At 45.4% G+C, this 22,714-nt stretch overlaps 1 protein-coding gene and 1 long non-coding RNA gene across 2 annotated transcripts in view; one reads left to right on the forward strand and one right to left on the reverse strand.

Moving 5' to 3' along the window:
• Positions 1–1,964: 1,964 nt before the first annotated feature.
• Positions 1,965–17,084, reverse strand: LOC148474050 (uncharacterized). The gene is made up of 3 exons (XR_015872926.1): positions 16,877–17,084; positions 4,452–4,600; positions 1,965–2,471 (listed from the first exon to the last, which is right to left on the reverse strand). It is a non-coding gene; the product is annotated as an uncharacterized LOC148474050 (long non-coding RNA).
• RABL6 (RAB, member RAS oncogene family like 6) overlaps positions 16,743–22,714 on the forward strand; it is a 53,706-nt gene continuing 47,734 nt past the window's right edge. Inside the window, exons 1-2 of the mRNA XM_088459196.1 lie at positions 16,743–17,012; positions 19,100–19,591. Coding sequence (XP_088315322.1) covers positions 19,462–19,591 — 130 coding nt within the window. The 5' untranslated portion in view covers positions 16,743–17,012; positions 19,100–19,461. The remainder of the gene's footprint in view (positions 17,013–19,099; positions 19,592–22,714) is intronic.

The raw sequence follows: 22,714 nt of genomic DNA on the forward strand, positions 1-22,714 counted from the left end.
ATGAGATAGATCGATCGATAGGTATTTAAACATAATTCCGGCATTATTCATTTTTAATAGTTACAGAATTGTTGGATTGTAAGTAATACAGCCTGGTCCACAGCAATATAATTTCAAATTTAAAGGCAAAAACTATTTTAAAAAAGGGAATATACAATTTTAAAGCTGGCTTGTTTAGCATTATAGCATAGGGCCTATCTGATCCGCAGTAGAAGAACTGGCACATTGTATACTAAAAGCCTTAGTTAAATGTAAAATATCCTGTATAGCCATGTTTCCTTGTTGTACATCACATTGTGATGATTATATGGACAATCACATTGTGGTAGATTATATGGACAATTAATACAATACAGTCTGCCACATCAGGTGCACAGGTCACATAAGGTTAGTCGGTAAATTCTTGTGGTCCTATGAAGTTTTATGGTTTCTACAGTTCTCCAGCATTCTGCTGATAAAACAGCGAATCATTGGATGGGACGACTCATGTGGCAATTCTCAGCTATTGGTTTTCAAGACCCAGGTGCAGAAATATAAGTTTTATTTTCCATCCTGTGGCACAAATCCTCACAAGTGCAGTCAAATCTGCTCCATTTGTGTATGGGTGGCTGTGTTGCGCCACTTAGTGGACAAACAGGGGTATTGTACTTTATTTATGTACATACTGTATAGGCTATGTGTTCAGTTACATATTTATAGAGTTTTTATACAAGTTTTGTATGACAGCAGTAATTAAAATGTATACACAATAAATAAGGACAGAAAACACCGGGCTAAGTTGCATATTCAACAAAGTTTAAAAGCAGGTGTAGCTAATGAGTAACATCACATCAGGCAGTGCACATCACTCAGTAATGAGCAGTCTCGTAAATGTCAAGGGCCACATGAGTGAGCCTGTAGCCTTCAAAAGGGGCCACACATTGGGTCTGATTCTGAGATGTACGTGAAACAAAAGCAACAGCGGCACCTGCTGGAAACCGAATGCTAATGCCGCTATACACATGTTGTATGTGATCACACCGCTCCATCCTTCCATCAAAGCCGCCACCTAGCCTCATTACCCCACACGGCGAAAGACAACCGGCGCGACTGAGCCGCATTAATTGCATCCCAGACGCAGCGAAACACCACTCACAGTATACGTGTGATGTTAGGCAGAGTCTTTATCCGCTGGTTTTACACACACACAAAGTCTTCGATGATGCACCACGGAAATTGGCGTGACAAAAATCCGCAGCCGCTGCTTCCGCGTGGCGTGGGGAGGGCCTGTTAACTGGTGGCGGGGGCCAATCTGACCCCCATGGCCAGACCTGCTCCTTCTCTGCTTCCCATGGGCACTTTTCTGGGCATCTTGTATTCATCATGCTTTGACAGTTTTCTATCTCTATGGACATCTCTCCTGCCCTTTGGGAAACCATTACTGAAAATGTCAGACTTTGCAATGTAAATATAGATGCATAAAGCTCTCCCAGGTATAGCCCACTGTAACAACACGGCATCTGTAGGCAGTGTCCCACACCCCAGGCTTACCAATAATGATCACAACAGTAAATGATTCCACAGTGGGGAAGACACTCGTGACTTACACAGGGGTTTATGTACTAAGCCCTGGAGAGAGATAAAGTGGACGGAGATAAACTACCAACCATTCAGCTCCTAACTCATTATTCAAACACAGCCTAGTGACAGGAGCTGATTGGTTGGTACTTTATCTCCACCCACTTTTCAAGGCTTAGTACATAGACCTACAGCCATGGCCAAAAGTTTTGAGAATGACACAAGTATTGGTTTTCACAAAGTTTGCTGCTTCAGTGTTTTTAGACCTTTTTGTCAGATGTTACTATGGCATACTGAAGTAAAATTACAGCATTTCATAAGTGTCAAAGGCTTTTATTGACAATTACATTAAGTTTATGCAAAGAGTCAATATTTGTAGCGTTGACCCTTCTTTTTCAAGACCTCTGCAATGCGCCCTGGCATGCTGTCAATCAACTTCTGGGCCACCTACTGACTGATGGACGCCCATTCTTACCTAATCAGTGCTTGGAGTTTGTCAGAATTTGTGGATTTTTGTTTGTCCACCCGCCTCTTGAGGATTGACCACAAGTTCTCAATGGGATTAAGGTCTGGGGAGTTTCCTGGCCATGGACCCGATATTTCGATGTTTTGTTCCCTGAGCCACTTAGTTATCGCTTTTGCCTTATGGCAAGGTGCTCCATCATGCTGGAAAAGGCATTGTTCCTCACCGAACTGTTCTTGGATGGTTGGGAGAAGTTGCTCTTGGAGGATGTTTTGGTGCCATTCTTTATTCATGGCTGTGTTCTTAGGCAAAATTGTGAGTGATCCCACTCCCTTGGCTGAGAAGCAACCTCACACATGAATGGTCTCAGGATGCTTTACTGGCTTGACAAAGCTTTAGAGCATAGAGCCGCGTCGGTTCTGCGGCACACGTTGTCGCTCTCCACTATGTCCTAATGTGATAGAGACAAAATGATCTTGAAGACTGCTAATGAATGCAGAGATGGTTTTGACCACTAGTGATAGTGTGAATTGTGAAAAGACAGTGGTGTGACTGCAGAGTTATCCTAGATGGGAACATTCTGAATATTTGATACAGGAGGAATCCATAAACAGCGTGCAGAAGTAAGTAGTCAAGCTGCACTGAATGGATAATTTGCATATTAATCTCCCATGAACACTTGGAACAAGGATAGGCAGTCTATACGTATGCTCTCATGTATAAAACCAACATTATTGATGTAACCAATCACCTCAAACTGAATTTGAGTTCCTTTTATATATATTTAAACATACTGACATTGCCCCATAGGGGATTCAAAATACTCACTTAAATAGTACCAGCAATAAATAGGAACTACCCCCTAATGTTGAAGGGTAGGTAGATATACACCTCCAGGATTTGGAAAATTAAGTTCTCCCTATTAGATTATTTTTACATTATTTGTGATTGAAAATCTAATGGTGCATATACCGGTCAGATTTCTTAGTCAATTTAAAGGATAGCAATATTGTTTAAATCTATGTTTATTTGCCCCCTCAAACGGCCCAACGAGGTGCAGGCACGGATGATCGATAACAACTGGGTTAGCCTGGTTACTATAGAGACGTTATAGTAGTTGGGGGAATGGAGCATGTACTGGATGTTCGCTAATGATCATCCAGCACGATCAGACAAAGATATCTGATCGTTGTCTGATGTCAATTGATATTTGGTGGTATCCTAAATAATCTAGATGATGAATATGATGGAATAAATCTGTAGATTGCACATATTATATGTATGTCACCTGACTGCTTCATATAGGATCCTATTATTTATAATACTATATCAGATATAAGCACACTAATGACAACTACAAATATAGGAATGCCACAGAATTGCCTTGTTGAGACATTAGGGGGAGGTGGTAGTGCGCTGTAATACTCTTTAATCACGTTCAGACTTTTAACACAATTTTTCTACCCGTTTAAATAATTTTCGCTTTTTCTTACACTTGACACATGGCGATATTACTTATGGTAATAAAAGTTATGTTGTAATACATTATTTAGTGCACCACATGGGACAGTTCATTCTTTCTTCTGTCTTCTTGTAGTTATACTGTATGCTGGCGATCTCACTATATATACTGCATGCCGACACTCTCACTAACTATACTGTATGCCGACACGCTTACTAACTATACTATGTGCCGACACTCTCACTGATTATACTGCTTGCCGGCACTCTTACTGACTATACTGCTTGCCGGCACTCTCACTAACTATACTGCGTGCCGGCACTCTCACTGATTATACTGCATGCCGGCACTCTCACTGATTATACTGCGTGCCGGCACTCTCACTGACTATACTGCGTGCCGGCACTCTCACTGACTATACTGCGTGCCGGCACTCTCACTGACTATACTGCTTGCCGGCACTCTCGCTGACTATACTGCGTGCCGGCACTCTCGCTGACTATACTGCGTGCCGGCACTCTCGCTGACTATACTGCGTGCCGGCACTCTCACTGACTACACTGCTTGCCGGCAGGCCCGCCAAGAGGTGCGGTTGGCCCGGGTAACAGGGGGCGTGGCATAATTGCGGTAGGCGTGGCCATGCCCCCTTCCCGAAAAAAAAAAGTTTTGCAGCGCGAAGGGGGGGGGGGGGGGGGTGAGGAGGGGGGGGCGGTGGGGGACCACTCCCCCCACAGGCATAGGAGACTGCTGTGGCTGCTGGTCAGCAACCACGAGCAGTCTCCCACTGCAGCTCAGCACACGCTATGTGCTGGGTTGCTGTGAGGGACTGATTCCCTATACCGTTTCCCTATACTGTATATACTTGTTTTAAAAATTAGATATTATTTAAAATTGCCATTGCACAATACATATACAAATTCTTATTGAAAAATTAAAAATGTAAATGCTCCTATGATATGTCATACAGACCAGCTGTTATAGGACACGGCCGCCAACTACATCTAGAAGACGACGTGCGTCAGCAGGCAGAGGAGCAGCTTGAAGCGGCAGACGATGCTCACGGTTTTGTCGCGCCGCCATAACTGCTGGCGGAGGCAGGATATATCAAGATGGTATTCCTGGAAGAGGAGGAATGAGCAGAAAACGATGTTTAGCTAGAGAGCGAGGACGAGACAACAATATTCTAGATTTACTATAATGCATTTGTGCTGCGCTTTTCCCAATAACATTCTTGTTCACTATTTTATTTATATAGATCAGGGTTGGGGAGCCTCAGGCCCGGGGGCCGTATAAGGCCTGCGGAATCATTTGGTCTGGCCCTCTGAGCTTTTTTCTGCTGGCCTCATCTGGCTAGCAGGGTGCCTAGAATGTCACCCTGCAGCCAGAATCTATGCAACAGTACCACCTGGAGTATCCTTAGGATGCTTCAGACGGTCACACCGCTGCCCTTACAGCTCCCCAGGATGCTCCGGACATTGCTGTAATCACGCGATGGTGGTCCCGCCCCATGTGACATCACACAAAGGGGGCGTGGCCTGGACCAGGCCTGCAAGTACTGTTATATATAGCAAAATGGCCTGGCAGAAAAACGGTTCCCCACCCCTGATATAGATGATAGATGATATTATTTATTATTCTGTGAATTTTTAATTAGCTTTCCTATAGTTACAGATAACATGCCTCACCATGGACAACCAGGAGCTAACATGTGCAGCATACTATCTGCTAGGGTAGCCGCGGCCGTGAGCTCCTCCTCCTCAGCCCTGGATTTATATAAGTACTATATGCTGTATGTGTGTGTGTATATTCTGTGTGTGTATGTATGCTATGTGTGAATGAATGTATGTATGTACGTATGTATGTATGCTGTGTGTATGTTTGCTATGTGTGTGTGTATGTATGCTATGTGTGAATGCATGCAAGCTTGTGTGTACAGTACAGTATGTATGCTGTGTGAATGTATGTATGTATGCTGTGTGTATGTTTGCTGTGTGTGTGTATGTATGCTGTGTGAATGCATGCAAGCTTGTGTGTACAGTACAGTATGTATGCTGTGTGTATATTTGCTATGTGTGAATGAATGTATGTATGCTGTGTGTATGTTTGCTATGTGTGTGTGTATGTGTGCTATGTGTGAATGAATGTAAATGTATGTATGCTGTGTGTATGTTTGCTATGTGTGGATGCATGCAAGCTTGTGTGTACAGTACAGTATGTATGCTGTGTATATATATATATATATATATATATATAATATGGAAACCCCCCCTTAAAAATCCTGCGTTTGCCACTGCTGACTGTACTGCGTAGCGACAATCTCACTGACTGTACTGCGTGGCGACAATCTCACTGACTGTACTGCGTGGCGACAATCTCACTGACTGTACTGCATGGATGAAATCTCACTGACTGTACTGCGTGGCAACAATCTCACTGACTGTACTACGTGGAGACAATCTCACTGACTGTACTGCGTGGATGCAATCTCACTGACTGTACTGCGTGCCAGCAATCTCACTGACTGTACTGCGTGGAGACAATCTCACTGACTGTATTGCGTGGATGCAATCTCAGGCATACCTTATAGTTACTTCACGGACTGAGATCACCACTGTCAGTGTCCTAAGATGCTGAAATACCGCCTGGTTCATCTTTAGATGCCACCATCGGATGCATCATCGAAAATTGCACCAACCCTACGGCAGGTGCAGATCCTTCGTTCGACTATGGCCTCCTGTGCGCAGTTGAGCGTCTCTGAGTCTAAACACAAATGTCTTAAACAACACTCCCATAAGGCGCACCATCTCTGTGCATCCGTTTAGAGCCCAATTGTATTTCCCTGTGGCTCCACCCATGGCATCGACACCACACGGCAGCACGCGTCAGAGGTCACTGCCTCCTAGTTTACTCGGCAGACGAGCTACCAGAATTAAGACCGCGAGCTACCGGTAGCTCGCGAGCTACAGGTTGGAGACCACTGTAGTATAGTGTATGTCCAATGTCCTAATCTGCCATATATGACAATAAATTCTCATAATGAATCTCCTACATTGGGTAAGAGATTCATTATGAGAATTTATTTTAAATTAAAAAATTATTTTTCTTTACAATAACACAGGACGAGTGCGGGGCCTCCTCTCATACCCCATACACAGAGGGGTAAATTTACTAAAGTGCGGGTTTTTAGAAGTGGAGATGTTGCCCATAGCAACTAATCAGATTCTAGCTATGATCTTCTTGAAGGTGCTAGATAAATGTTAAGCAGAATCTGGCTGGTTGCTATGGGCAACATCTCCACTTCTAAAAACCCTCACTTTAGTAAATATACCCCAGAGACTTATTTATACACAAGTTATTATTTATGTTTCATAAGCCATTCCATAGATAAATACCCCATACATACATTACCATACATACATACATTACCATACCTTACATACATACATACCTTACTTACATAGATACATACATTACCTTACTTACATACATACATAACCTTACCTTACATACATACATACATTACCTTACATACATACATACCTTGCTTACATAGATACATACATTACCTTACCTTACATACATTACCTTACTTACATACATACATACATAACCTTACCTTACATACATACATTACCTTACATACATAACCTTACCTTAAATACATACATAACCTTACATACATTACCTTACATTACATACATACATTACCTTACATTGATTACCTTATATACATACATAACCTTACATACATACCTTATATACATACATACATTACCTTACATACATACCTTATATACATACATCATACATGCCTACTCTCCCGGGAATCGCGGGAGGCTCCCGATTTTTCGGGTAACCCCCCGCGATCCCGGAAGAGTAGGCATATCTTCCGTATCCCGCCCACTTCCTAGAAAAGTGGGCAGGATGGGGAGATTTTACCTGAAATTATCGGGAAGGGGCGGGGCTAAATTAGGCAAATCGCATCATTTAGCCCCGCCCCCTCCTCACGGACCCGCGAATCACGGGGGTTTTCTGTAAAGGGGGTGGGGCCTAATGCCGTCTATCGTCTGGCCCCGCCCCCCGAAGAGGAGAGCAGCAGGTCCCCCTCCTGCTGCTCCCGGAAAGCTGCCCAGCAAAGTAGGTAAGTATGACATACATACATAACCTTACTTACATACCTTATATACATACATACATACATAACCTTACGCTACATACATACCCTTACTTACCTACCTTACATACATACATAACCTTACATACATAACCTTACATACATATCTTACTTACATACATTACCTAACCTTACATACATACATAACCTTACATACATAACCTTACATACATACATTACATTACATTACATACATACATACCTTACATACATACATTACCTTACATACATACATTATCTTAAATACAAACATACATTACATTACCTTACATACATACATAACCTTACATACATACATAGATTACCTTACATACATAACCTTACATACACACATACATTACCTTACATACATACCTTACTTACTTACATTATCATACATACATACATGCATACATACCTTACTTAAATACATTACCTTACTTACATACATACATACATACCTTACCTTACATACATAACCTTACTTACATACATGCATACATAAACTTACATATATACACACATTACTTTACATACATACATTACTTACATACATACACTACTTTACCTTACATACATACAATACCTTACCATACATACATACATACATAACCTTATATACATACATACATTACCTTACATACATACTTTACCTTACAAACATACATACCTTACTTACATACGTACATACATACATAACCTTACATACAATACAGTACATACATTACCTTACATACATACTTTACTTACATTCATACACTACCTTACCTTACATACATTACCTTACATACATACATGCATACATTACCATACATAAATACATTACATTACCTTACATACATACATAACCTTACATATATACATACATTACCATACATACATAGAGTACCTTACCTTACCTTACATACATAAATAACCTTACATACATACATACATTACATTACCATCATACATACATACATACATACATACATACATACATACATACATACATACATAACCCACACCTGTCCATGAAATAGCTTTTGAGTTGATAGTCCCATTACTTTTGGCCCCTTAAAAAGTGGGAGGCACATATAGAAACCGTTGTAATTCCTACACCGTTCACCTGATTTGGATGTAATTACCCTCAAATTAAATCTGAAAGTCTGCAGTTAAAGCACATCTTGTTTGTTTCATTTCAAAGCCATTGTGGTGGTGAATAGAGGCCGAAATATGAAAATTCTGTCAATGTCCCAATATTTATGCACCTGACTGTATATACCTACCTACCTTACACACAAAACTACCAACCTTACATACACACACCTTACTTACATAACATACATACATACATACATACATACATACATACAGACTCAGTAGATGCTTGGGGCGGAGGCTGGAGTACAGGTGTTTGCAATGTGTCAGGTATTAAATATCCCCTGAATGAGTTCCTTTGTTTTTTTTTTTTACTTTGTAAGCACTTTGTTGCATGATGGATAGTAGTGTTCTACTCTTTGTGGGTAATAATGAAAGCTGAGCGAAGGGTATGCTGAGGATATTAATAAAGTACTTGATCCTTCAGTAAAGGGCTGGCAATTCCTTTCTGAGTCCACCAGAGGGTAGTATTGATAGAATTATTTGCTGGGACTGTCCCTTCTTCCCCTCATACTGTGAATATTTGGAGAAATAGGCAAATAATCTCAAATTTAAAACCCTGAGCTCTCCCCTGCACAGAAATGGGTATATCTATAACGGGTGCGGGAAATGGGTATATCTATAACGGGTGCGGGAAATGGGTATATCTATAACGGGTGCTGGAAATGGGTATATCTATAACGGGTGCTGGAAATGGGTATATCTATAACGGGTGCGGGAAATGGGTATATCTATAACGGGTGCTGGATAGATTCACCACTATGCCTGTGCGGCGATGTCTTCAGAAAGATTGCACAGGATATAGCAAAGACTCTGGGACGGGTCTGTGCTGTACTGCAGTGTGCCAGTGCCTGGGCTATCTTTAGGAGAGGAGCCAGATGCATGACTGCCTTCCCCATCTCTTAAAACGTCCCGACTGATAATAAGGGATGTACTGACACTGCAGGGACACTGCGTGCTGTATAATAACACTGTGCTGTACTGTAGGGATAAGAAGGGATGTACTGACACTGCAGGGACACTGCGTGCTGTATAATGACACTGTGCTGTACTGCAGGGATAATAAGGGATGTACTGACACTGCAGGGACACTGGGTGCTGTATAATAACACTGTGCTGTACTGCAGTGATAAAAAGGGATGTACTGACACTGCAGGGACACTGGGCGCTGTATAATGACACTGTGCTGTACTGCAGTGATGATAATAAGGGATGTACTGACACTGCAGGGACACTGGGTGCTGTATAATAACACTGTGCTGTACTGCAGTGATGATAATAAGGGATGTACTGATACTGCAGGGACACTGGGCGCTGTATAATGACACTGTGCTGTACTGCAGGGATAATAAGGGATGTACTGACACTGCAGGGACACTGGGTGCTGTATAATGACACTGTGCTGTACTGCAGGGGTAATAAGGGATGTACTGACACTGCAGGGACACTGGGTGCTGTATAATGACACTGTGCTGTACTGCAGTGATGATAATAAAGGATGTACTGACACTGCAGGGACACTGGGTGCTGTATAATGACACTGTGCTGTACTGCAGTGATGATAATAAGGGATGTACTGATACTGCAGGGACACTGGGCGCTGTATAATGACACTGTGCTGTACTGCAGGGATAATAAGGGATGTACAGACACTGCAGGGACACTGGGTGCTGTATAATGACACTGTGCTGTACTGCAGGGATAATAAGGGATGTACTGACACTGCAGGGACACTGTGTGCTGTATAATAACACTGTGCTGTACTGCAGTGATGATAATAAGGGATGTACTGACACTGCAGGGACACTGCGTGCTGTATAATAACACTGTGCTGTACTGCAGTGATGATTAGAAGGGATGTACTGACACTGCAGGGACACTGGGTGCTGTATAATGACACTGTGCTGTACTGCAGTGATGATAATAAGGGATGTACTGACACTGCAGGGACACTGCGTGCTGTATAATAACACTCTGCTGTACTGCAGTGATGATTAGAAGGGATGTACTGACACTGCAGAGACACTGGGTGCTGTATAATAACACTGTGCTGTACTGCAGTGATGATAATAAGGGATGTACTGACACTGCAGGGACACTGTGTGCTGTATAATGACACTGTGCTGTACTGCAGTGATAATAAGGGATGTACTGACACTGCAGGGACACTGGGCGCTGTATAATGACACTGTGCTGTACTGCAGTGATGATAATAAGGGATGTACTGACACTGCAGGGACACTGGGTGCTGTATAATAACACTGTGCTGTACTGCAGTGATGATAATAAGGGATGTACTGATACTGCAGGGACACTGGGCGCTGTATAATGACACTGTGCTGTACTGCAGGGATAATAAGGGATGTACTGACACTGCAGGGACACTGGGTGCTGTATAATGACACTGTGCTGTACTGCAGGGGTAATAAGGGATGTACTGACACTGCAGGGACACTGGGTGCTGTATAATGACACTGTGCTGTACTGCAGTGATGATAATAAAGGATGTACTGACACTGCAGGGACACTGGGCGCTGTATAATGACACTGTGCTGTACTGCAGTGATGATAATAAGGGATGTACTGATACTGCAGGGACACTGGGCGCTGTATAATGACACTGTGCTGTACTGCAGGGATAATAAGGGATGTACAGACACTGCAGGGACACTGGGTGCTGTATAATGACACTGTGCTGTACTGCAGGGATAATAAGGGATGTACTGACACTGCAGGGACACTGTGTGCTGTATAATAACACTGTGCTGTACTGCAATGATGATAATAAGGGATGTACTGACACTGCAGGGACACTGCGTGCTGTATAATAACACTGTGCTGTACTGCAGTGATGATTAGAAGGGATGTACTGACACTGCAGGGACACTGGGTGCTGTATAATGACACTGTGCTGTACTGCAGTGATGATAATAAGGGATGTACTGACACTGCAGGGACACTGCGTGCTGTATAATAACACTCTGCTGTACTGCAGTGATGATTAGAAGGGATGTACTGACACTGCAGAGACACTGGGTGCTGTATAATAACACTGTGCTGTACTGCAGTGATGATAATAAGGGATGTACTGACACTGCAGGGACACTGTGTGCTGTATAATGACACTGTGCTGTACTGCAGTGATAATAAGGGATGTACTGACACTGCAGGGACACTGGGTGCTGTATGATGACACTGTGCTGTACTGCAGGGGTAATAAGGGATGTACTGACACTGTAGGGACACTGGGTGCTGTATAATGACACTGTGCTGTACTGCAGGGGTAATAAGGGATGTACTGACACTGCAGGGACACTGGGTGCTGTATAATGACACTGTGCTGTACTGCAGTGATGATAATAAAGGATGTACTGACACTGCAGGGACACTGGGTGCTGTATAATGACACTGTGCTGTACTGCAGTGATGATAATAAGGGATGTACTGATACTGCAGGGACACTGGGCGCTGTATAATGACACTGTGCTGTACTGCAGGGATAATAAGGGATGTACAGACACTGCAGGGACACTGGGTGCTGTATAATGACACTGTGCTGTACTGCAGTGATGATAATAAAGGATGTACTGACACTGCAGGGACACTGGGTGCTGTATAATGACACTGTGCTGTACTGCAGGGATAATAAGGGATGTACAGACACTGCAGGGACACTGGGTGCTGTATAATGACACTGTGCAGTACTGCAGGGATAATAAGGGATGTCCTGACACTGCAGGGACACTGTGTGCTGTATAATAACACTGTGCTGTACTGCAGTGATGATAATAAGGGATGTACTGACACTGCAGGGACACTGCGTGCTGTATAATAACACTGTGCTGTACTGCAGTGATGATTAGAAGGGATGTACTGACACTGCAGGGACACTGGGTGCTGTATAATGACACTGTGCTGTACTGCAGTGATGATAATAAGGGATGTACTGACACTGCAGGGACACTGTGTGCTGTATAATGACACTGTGCTGTACTGCAGTGATAATAAGGGATGTACTGACACTGCAGGGACACTGGGTGCTGTATGATGACACTGTGCTGTACTGCAGGGGTAATAAGGGATGTACTGACACTGCAGGGACACTGGGTGCTGTATGATGACACTGTGCTGTACTGCAGTGATAATAAGGGATGTACTGACACTGCAGGCACACTGTGTGCTGTATGATGACACTGTGCTGTACTGCAGGGGTAATAAGGGATGTACTGACACTGCAGGGACACTGTGTGCTGTATGATGACACTGTGCTGTACTGCAGTGATGATAAGGGATGTACTGACACTGCAGGGACACTGGGCGCTGTATGATGACACTGTGCTCTACTGCAGGGATAAGAAGGGATGTACAGACACTGCAGGGACACTGGGTGCTGTATAATGACACTGCTGTACTGCAGGGATAATAAGGGATGTACTGACACTGCAGGGACACTGTGTGCTGTATAATAACACTGTGCTGTACTGCAGTGATGATAATAAGGGATGTACTGACACTGCAGGGACACTGCGTGCTGTATAATAACACTGTGCTGTACTGCAGTGATGATTAGAAGGGATGTACTGACACTGCAGGGACACTGGGTGCTGTATAATGACACTGTGCTGTACTGCAGTGATGATTAGAAGGGATGTACTGACACTGCAGAGACACTGGGTGCTGTATAATAACACTGTGCTGTACTGCAGTGATGATAACAAGGGATGTACTGACACTGCAGGGACACTGTGTGCTGTATAATGACACTGTGCTGTACTGCAGTGATAATAAGGGATGTACTGACACTGCAGGGACACTGGGTGCTGTATGATGACACTGTGCTGTACTGCAGGGATAAGAAGGGATGTACTGACACTGCAGGGACACTGGGTGCTGTATAATGACACTGTGCTGTACTGCAGGGGTAATAAGGGATGTACTGACACTGCAGGGACACTGGGTGCTGTATAATGACACTGTGCTGTACTGCAGTGATGATAATAAAGGATGTACTGACACTGCAGGGACACTGGGTGCTGTATAATAACACTGTGCTGTACTGCAGTGATGATAATAAGGGATGTACTGACACTGCAGGGACACTGCGTGCTGTATAATAACACTGTGCTGTACTGCAGTGATGATTAGAAGGGATGTACTGACACTGCAGGGACACTGTGTGCTGTATAATGACACTGTGCTGTACTGCAGTGATAATAAGGGATGTACTGACACTGCAGGGACACTGGGTGCTGTATGATGACACTGTGCTGTACTGCAGGGGTAATAAGGGATGTACTGACACTGCAGGGACACTGGGTGCTGTATGATGACACTGTGCTGTACTGCAGTGATAATAAGGGATGTACTGACACTGCAGGGACACTGGGTGCTGTATGATGACACTGTGCTGTACTGCAGGGATAAGAAGGGATGTACTGACACTGCAGGGACACTGGGTGCTGTATAATGACACTGTGCTGTACTGCATGGGTAATAAGGGATGTACTGACACTGCAGGGACACTGGGTGCTGTATAATGACACTGTGCTGTACTGCAGTGATGATAATAAAGGATGTACTGACACTGCAGGGACACTGGGTGCTGTATAATAACACTGTGCTGTACTGCAGTGATGATAATAAGGGATGTACTGACACTGCAGGGACACTGCGTGCTGTATAATAACACTGTGCTGTACTGCAGTGATGATTAGAAGGGATGTACTGACACTGCAGGGACACTGGGTGCTGTATGATGACACTGTGCTGTACTGCAGGGGTAATAAGGCATGTACTGACACTGCAGGGACACTGTGCGCTGTATGATGACACTGTGCTCTACTGCAGGGATAATAAGGGATGTCCTGACACTGCAGGGACACTGTGTGCTGTATAATAACACTGTGCTGTACTGCAGTGATGATAATAAGGGATGTACTGACACTGCAGGGACACTGCGTGCTGTATAATAACACTGTGCTGTACTGCAGTGATGATTAGAAGGGATGTACTGACACTGCAGGGACACTGGGTGCTGTATAATGACACTGTGCTGTACTGCAGTGATGATAATAAGGGATGTACTGACACTGCAGGGACACTGTGTGCTGTATAATGACACTGTGCTGTACTGCAGTGATAATAAGGGATGTACTGACACTGCAGGGACACTGGGTGCTGTATGATGACACTGTGCTGTACTGCAGGGGTAATAAGGGATGTACTGACACTGCAGGGACACTGGGTGCTGTATGATGACACTGTGCTGTACTGCAGTGATAATAAGGGATGTACTGACACTGCAGGCACACTGTGTGCTGTATGATGACACTGTGCTGTACTGCAGGTGTAATAAGGGATGTACTGACACTGCAGGGACACTGTGTGCTGTATGATGACACTGTGCTGTACTGCAGTGATGATAAGGGATGTACTGACACTGCAGGGACACTGGGCGCTGTATGATGACACTGTGCTCTACTGCAGGGATAAGAAGGGATGTACAGACACTGCAGGGACACTGGGTGCTGTATAATGACACTGCTGTACTGCAGGGATAATAAGGGATGTACTGACACTGCAGGGACACTGTGTGCTGTATAATAACACTGTGCTGTACTGCAGTGATGATAATAAGGGATGTACTGACACTGCAGGGACACTGCGTGCTGTATAATAACACTGTGCTGTACTGCAGTGATGATTAGAAGGGATGTACTGACACTGCAGGGACACTGGGTGCTGTATAATGACACTGTGCTGTACTGCAGTGATGATTAGAAGGGATGTACTGACACTGCAGAGACACTGGGTGCTGTATAATAACACTGTGCTGTACTGCAGTGATGATAACAAGGGATGTACTGACACTGCAGGGACACTGTGTGCTGTATAATGACACTGTGCTGTACTGCAGTGATAATAAGGGATGTACTGACACTGCAGGGACACTGGGTGCTGTATGATGACACTGTGCTGTACTGCAGGGATAAGAAGGGATGTACTGACACTGCAGGGACACTGGGTGCTGTATAATGACACTGTGCTGTACTGCAGGGGTAATAAGGGATGTACTGACACTGCAGGGACACTGGGTGCTGTATAATGACACTGTGCTGTACTGCAGTGATGATAATAAAGGATGTACTGACACTGCAGGGACACTGGGTGCTGTATAATAACACTGTGCTGTACTGCAGTGATGATAATAAGGGATGTACTGACACTGCAGGGACACTGCGTGCTGTATAATAACACTGTGCTGTACTGCAGTGATGATTAGAAGGGATGTACTGACACTGCAGGGACACTGTGTGCTGTATAATGACACTGTGCTGTACTGCAGTGATAATAAGGGATGTACTGACACTGCAGGGACACTGGGTGCTGTATGATGACACTGTGCTGTACTGCAGGGGTAATAAGGGATGTACTGACACTGCAGGGACACTGGGTGCTGTATGATGACACTGTGCTGTACTGCAGTGATAATAAGGGATGTACTGACACTGCAGGGACACTGGGTGCTGTATGATGACACTGTGCTGTACTGCAGGGATAAGAAGGGATGTACTGACACTGCAGGGACACTGGGTGCTGTATAATGACACTGTGCTGTACTGCAGGGGTAATAAGGGATGTACTGACACTGCAGGGACACTGGGTGCTGTATAATGACACTGTGCTGTACTGCAGTGATGATAATAAAGGATGTACTGACACTGCAGGGACACTGGGTGCTGTATAATAACACTGTGCTGTACTGCAGTGATGATAATAAGGGATGTACTGACACTGCAGGGACACTGCGTGCTGTATAATAACACTGTGCTGTACTGCAGTGATGATTAGAAGGGATGTACTGACACTGCAGGGACACTGTGCGCTGTATGATGACACTGTGCTCTACTGCAGGGATAAGAAGGGATGTACTGACACTGCAGGGACACTGGGTGCTGTATGATGACACTGTGCTGTACTGCAGGGATAAGAAAGGATGGACTGACACTGCAGCCACCGGTCGTATACTCTTCGGTGCTGGCTGCACTGTTGTACTCGCAGTATACGGAATCCCTGCATTGCGCATGCGCCTCACCCTTACGTGTTTCGCTCTCCGCGCTGTTTTGGCTCCTGCGGGCTCCGTAGCAGCTGCTGCAGCGTCTCTGCTTCTTGCTGCTCCCGGGAGGAGGAAGAAAGATGGCGGCGCCGCAGCTCCGGCTGGGAGCGGGAGAGAGAGAGTAAGCGGCAGCGGCCCCGGGGGTGGGCTGAGGAAGGGGGTGCAGAGGTGGCCCAGCTAGAGACTGCACCATACTATGACCCGGGGGAGCACAGGGCGACCTCACCCCACATCTGCCACGTGACACAACACATAGCTGTCACATTCCACATACATGTTCTAGCACACATAGTACTCATGTATGTTCTATAACACAGCACCCTGTCATACGTGTTCTGATGCACACCCTTCTGTCATACGTGTTCTATTGCACATTCTACTCACATGTATGTTCTATAACACTGCACTCATACATGTTCTAATACACACTGCACTCATACATGTTCTAATACACACTGCACTCTCATACATGTTCTATAACACACTGCTCTCTCATACATGTTCTAATACTGCCCTCATACATGTTCTAATACTGCCCTCATACATGTTCTAATACTGCCCTCATACATGTTCTAATACTGCCCTCATACATGTTCTAATACTGCCTCTCATACGTGTTCTATAACACACTGCCCTCTCATACGTGTTCTATAACACACTGCCCTCTCATACGTGTTCTATAACACACTGCCCTCTCATACGTGTTCTATAACACACTGCCCTCTCATACGTGTTCTATAACACACTGCCCTCTCATATGTGTTCTATAACACACTGCCCTCTCATACGTGTTCTATAGCACACTGCCCTCTCATACGTGTTCTATAGCACACTGCCCTCTCATACGTGTTCTAATACTGCACTCTCATACATGTTCTATTACACTGCGCCATGTAATACGTCTTCTAATGCACACTGCCCTCTCATACATGTTCTTACACTGCACCATGTAATACATGTGCTATTAGTTTCGTCTCACGTATTCAGATGCACTCCATCACTGCACACATATTCTAATGCTATATATATATAGATAGATATATATATATATCCACATGCCCGGCACTCCAAAAATCCGATTGTAGCAGCTCCGGTGCCATCCAGGGTTTAAGCAGCCCAATACACACAGATACCATCTGGTATCTGTGTGTGTGTGTGTGTGTATATATATATATATATATATATATATATATATATATATATATATTTGTTTTTCTGTTGGGTTGTTCACACATTGATTTATAACATATAAAATTGGAGCCTTAGTAGCATATTGGGTACATCCTAGGAAGGTATCACTATTAAATAGAAACCAATTAGTGGCTTACAAATGACAACTGATTTGTTGCCATGTTACAGCCAATGTTCTTCATCTGAAACTGGGAAACCATCTTTGTCCTATAGGCGGTACATGGTGAAATCGGTCTTGCCGTCTGCTGGACCCCCAGTGCCTCCTCTCCCACCTAGTCCCTTTCCCCGACTGCAGCCCTGAGACCAAGTACCGCAAACGTCAGATAGTACGACAGTGTGACGGCCTGCCTCCCTGCGCACGGCTTGGAGAATAGACCAAGCTGCCGTCAAAGGGGTGGCCATTAAATTGCATTACAACCTGTAATTTTGCTAAAGGAGGAGTGAAAAGTGGTGAAGGAACTACGGCGGGCAGCAGCGGGGTTATGGCCATTTATATCACTTCATTTTATTGCTAGGTGGAGAACCACTTAAACTTGCAGTTACAGTAGTGTATGTGTGTATATATATATATATATACATATATATATATTTATGTATCTTTTAATACACTGGCGCCAATATAGCGCCCACTTTAAGTGTTGCTGAGGCACTCGTGAGCGCTGTGCAGTCTTTAGATATGACCCATTGCGAATAGAAGCCTTGCCGGCCCCCCATAGATTGCCCTGCATTCGTACTGAGTGCCCCGTTTACAGAGTGAGCTTTTGCCATGTATTCTCAGAGTGCAGCCCAGTGAATGCACCCTCTGCTCCATGGATATATTATGGGTGCCCGTGTGCATGAGCCCTAAGATAGAGGCTACTCAATCTGCACCTTCTGATTGGTTAATTATCCATGGATGCACATTAAGATTGCCTTGATAATCCTTCGTTTCTGAATTAAGATTCACAAAGGTTTTACTTTGTTGAGTATTTGGTCCGACAGACGAACTCACTGTGCTTCTCTCCCCCAAATCCTTAGGACCTGTGACTCTGGTGTCGGCAGATTCTGTGGATCCCTAAGACCATCTCATTGTTGTTGACCGTTTGTTCTACACTAAACTTTTGATGCATTTTTGTGTACTGTTACCTGGAATCCCGGCCGCGTTTGGCTGACAGCTGTGAGCAGAAAGCGTTTTATTACCCCTGAGAAACATGGTGTCCCGGAGCTTGTGATGTCCGATATCCACCAGAAGTCTCACCATCGATATTCTCTCCCACCTGATACCTTATTGCCTGCTCCCTGTGTATGGAGTGATACCTTGCCGCCAGAGTCCTGCATTAAGAGGCACAAGACTTTCTGTTGATCGAGTGGGCTCGTCCCCACTTTAAGATAAAGAGAAGATGTTTTCGGCTTTGAAGAAACTGGTGGGGTCGGATGTGACGACTCTGAGAGAGAAGAACATTCCTGCAGGGCTGCAGTCCATGAACCAGGTGCTTCAGAGGAGGTTCGCCAAAGGAGTGCAATATAACAGTAAGCAACAGGGGGGGGGGGGGGCTGCTTTATTACACCGACGGGTAACACAAGTAGACAGTTCTTGCATGCCCAACAAAGTGTTTACTTGAATTCTTTCTATTTTTAAAGCCAAGTCATTGTTAGAGGTATTATCATTACTAATCAGAATGGTCGGTCCGGATCGGGCAGTAAAGGCCACGTTTGGAAATGTGCTTTGAAACAGGCAGCTCCGTGTGCATTGAATTGTTGTTGTGGTGCAGCGATTCCATAAGGGTACGCACACTATATAGTTTTATTTATTTTGTTGTTGATGCTATTTGTTTTTATTTTATTTTTATTTAACATGGATTTAACTAAGCTAAATGCATAAAGTGAGACTTTCACAAATGAAGCCTGTACTCGATTGGGCATGCATGCCTCATGCTCTGCATGTGACCGTGTAAACGTCTGATGCAAATTCCTTTCAGGGCACGTCGGGCCGCCCAGGGGCACACCTGACGGAAACAAAGCCGCCGCACTAGGCTGCTCCTTCTGCAGGGGTTCCCCAAAATTTATGATGATCCCTGTCCTATCCAGTTGTACATTGTTTCTTGTCTATCTACCATTCAGCAGTGATCTAGTAATGCACAGTCCATGCACACTGCTCAGCCTCTCTCCTGGCAGCCTGCTTGGTAAAGGATTTGCTGGGTCTGGGATCCGTGCATTACCTTGCAGCTTTCCTGCCTTTGTATTACAACGTTGTGTGGTGGTGCTCTGAGTCGCTGTACTATCCTCTCCTGTATACAGAGACGGACACTGATGTACAGTGCAGTCAGATCCTTTACCAGAGCTGTAAGTTTAATGGTTCTCAGTGTCCTTATGCCACACAATCAGTTTTCTAATATTATGTGAGTGGAGGTCATTACTTATTTTTTTTAATTAAAGCTTTATAACCCCTTTAACACCTCCTGTAGATAGTGCCATGACATTAATATATAGCATTAAAATGTTAATGACCACCCAGCATGCTTTTTGTGTACTGTTAGATGGGTATCGTTGGCAATTAACGGTTCTCATATTCTCTATGACAGCGTCCAGGACAGCTGCGTACCGGAACCCCTGGGATCACATGATTAATCACTGCACAACAATGAAAATGTTTCCGATGTGAATATAGTTACTTCTAATTGATGTCAGCATGCAAAGAATGAATATGACATATATAACACTCAGTTAGCTCTGAGTTCCGAGATATAGCCCATTTATGACGATGTAGGGGTATTCCTAGTGAAGTGGGCAGAATGGAGAGAATCTTACCAGCAATCTGCGTTCCGCGCAGGGGGGGCGGGGCCTAATGACCCAATTAAATAAAATCAGTTTTCTACTTCAGGGTCCATAGGGGGTCCACAGGGTTGACCTTGGGGTATAGCTGGATCTGGATCCATGGGCACCACGCAGTTAAAGCTTTGCTGCTCCCAGGATGCACTTGGGTCCGTCCTCCTCTATACCCGGCCACAGGCACCTCAGTTTTTTAGTTGGTGCCCGGCCGGAGTCGGGTCACCCTGCGCAGTGGGGCTGCATAAGCAGACCCTAAGCTTTATTCTTTATTTTTATTTTATTTTTTTTAAAAAAGAAGATTTTATTATTTTATTTTTACTGTCTTCAGAGCGGCAGCATCAGACTGTCCATCTGGACGTCTACGCTGCCGCTCCAACAGCCCCGCTGGCGCTGCGACGCCGGTACTGATCCAGGGATTGCAGCGGGACCCCGGAGTCAGTACTAGCGTGGCTCCGGGACCTCCCAAGGACTGCTGCCGGACTGAAGGGGCCAGGTAAGCCGCGTGCAGCGCTGTCAGCGCTGCACGCGGGGAAAATGCAGTCTTCATGCCGCCGGTCTCTGGGGACAGACCGGCGGCGCTAGTAGCGGCGGCGGGCTCCCCCTCTTCAGGAATACCCCGCGTGTCCGCTGGCCCCCGGGGTGTAAGTACCGGCGGGGAACCGGCTTCCCCGGGGGTTTAGTACTAGCAGGGGAGGCAGCCTTCCCTGCTTCAGCGCTCCTCCCCTCAGCCCAGCGCGCCTTCTCTCATGTGTGCTGGCGTCGCTGGGCTGTAATCTCCTGGCCACTCCTCCTCAGAGCTCTCCGGCGGCCATCTTCCTCAGGCAGCATCGCAGAGCTCCCAGGCAGGCTTCCAGTGGACCAGTCCCCCTGCGTACCTCTCCCCCTGCAAAGGACAGTGTTCGCAGCGCTATAGCCCTCCCTGACACTGAATCTGGGAGGTTGATTGTAGCGGAAGGTGCAGTGAGTATAACTTCTCTGCATGGTATGTGACTATTGCTAGTGCTGCTGTCTGTGCTTATTTTCTACTTACTGTCAGCTTTTTACCTATCCCTTTCCTTCTCCTACGGCCCGCAGGTGCGTGGGGGAGGGGTGTTCTTTCTGTGTACCTCACTTATATAAATCGACGTATTTGTGAGGTCCGTCACATACTGCGGTGTGCTCCTCAGTACCAGTTTGTGGGCTGTTTGGGTTGCATACTTGGGAGTGCGTGGGTGTTATACACCTTACCTCGTTTCGGTGAGACACTTTTTTTGCAAAAAAGTTTGTGTCATGTCTGATGAGGGGAATGAGCGCTCCGAGGCTCCTGTGTTGTTTTCCTGCCGACGCTGTTCGGCAGGGGTTGGCGGGGCAGATTTGTCTCAGGACGGTCTGTGCGGCCGGTGCCAGTTGGTACCTGGACCCTCTAAACCCCCGGTGGCGCAGGATCCTCCATGGGCAATGTTTACACAAGTGCTGGCGTCAATCGCGGACCGACTTGCGGGCCCGACTGCGGCCCCTTCTAGGGCGTTGCCCCAGCCTACCATGCCCCGTTCCCCGGGTGTGACTCGTCTGGTGCAGTCTCCTCCCGGGCCTCAGACTGTGGGTCCTTATGCGGGTTTGCCGGTATACGTGCAAACCCCCACGGTGCCGCAGCAGTCGATGGTACCTTTTCAGGGGTATCCTCAGGCAGTACCCCCGCCTTGGGTGGACGTCCTCTCCAGCTCTGTTCAGAGTCTGGCGGCTTCGTCATCGGCTTTTCAACATATGTTGCACAGTGATTTGCCCCCACGGGCGTCCAAGCGTTCCGTTCCGGCTTCACTGGCGGCTCAGTTCACGGACACGGAC

The sequence above is a fragment of the Taudactylus pleione genome, unplaced genomic scaffold (genome assembly GCF_031769625.1).
Source record: "Taudactylus pleione unplaced genomic scaffold, aTauple2 ptg000897l, whole genome shotgun sequence".
Taxonomy (NCBI): Eukaryota; Metazoa; Chordata; class Amphibia; order Anura; family Myobatrachidae; genus Taudactylus; species Taudactylus pleione.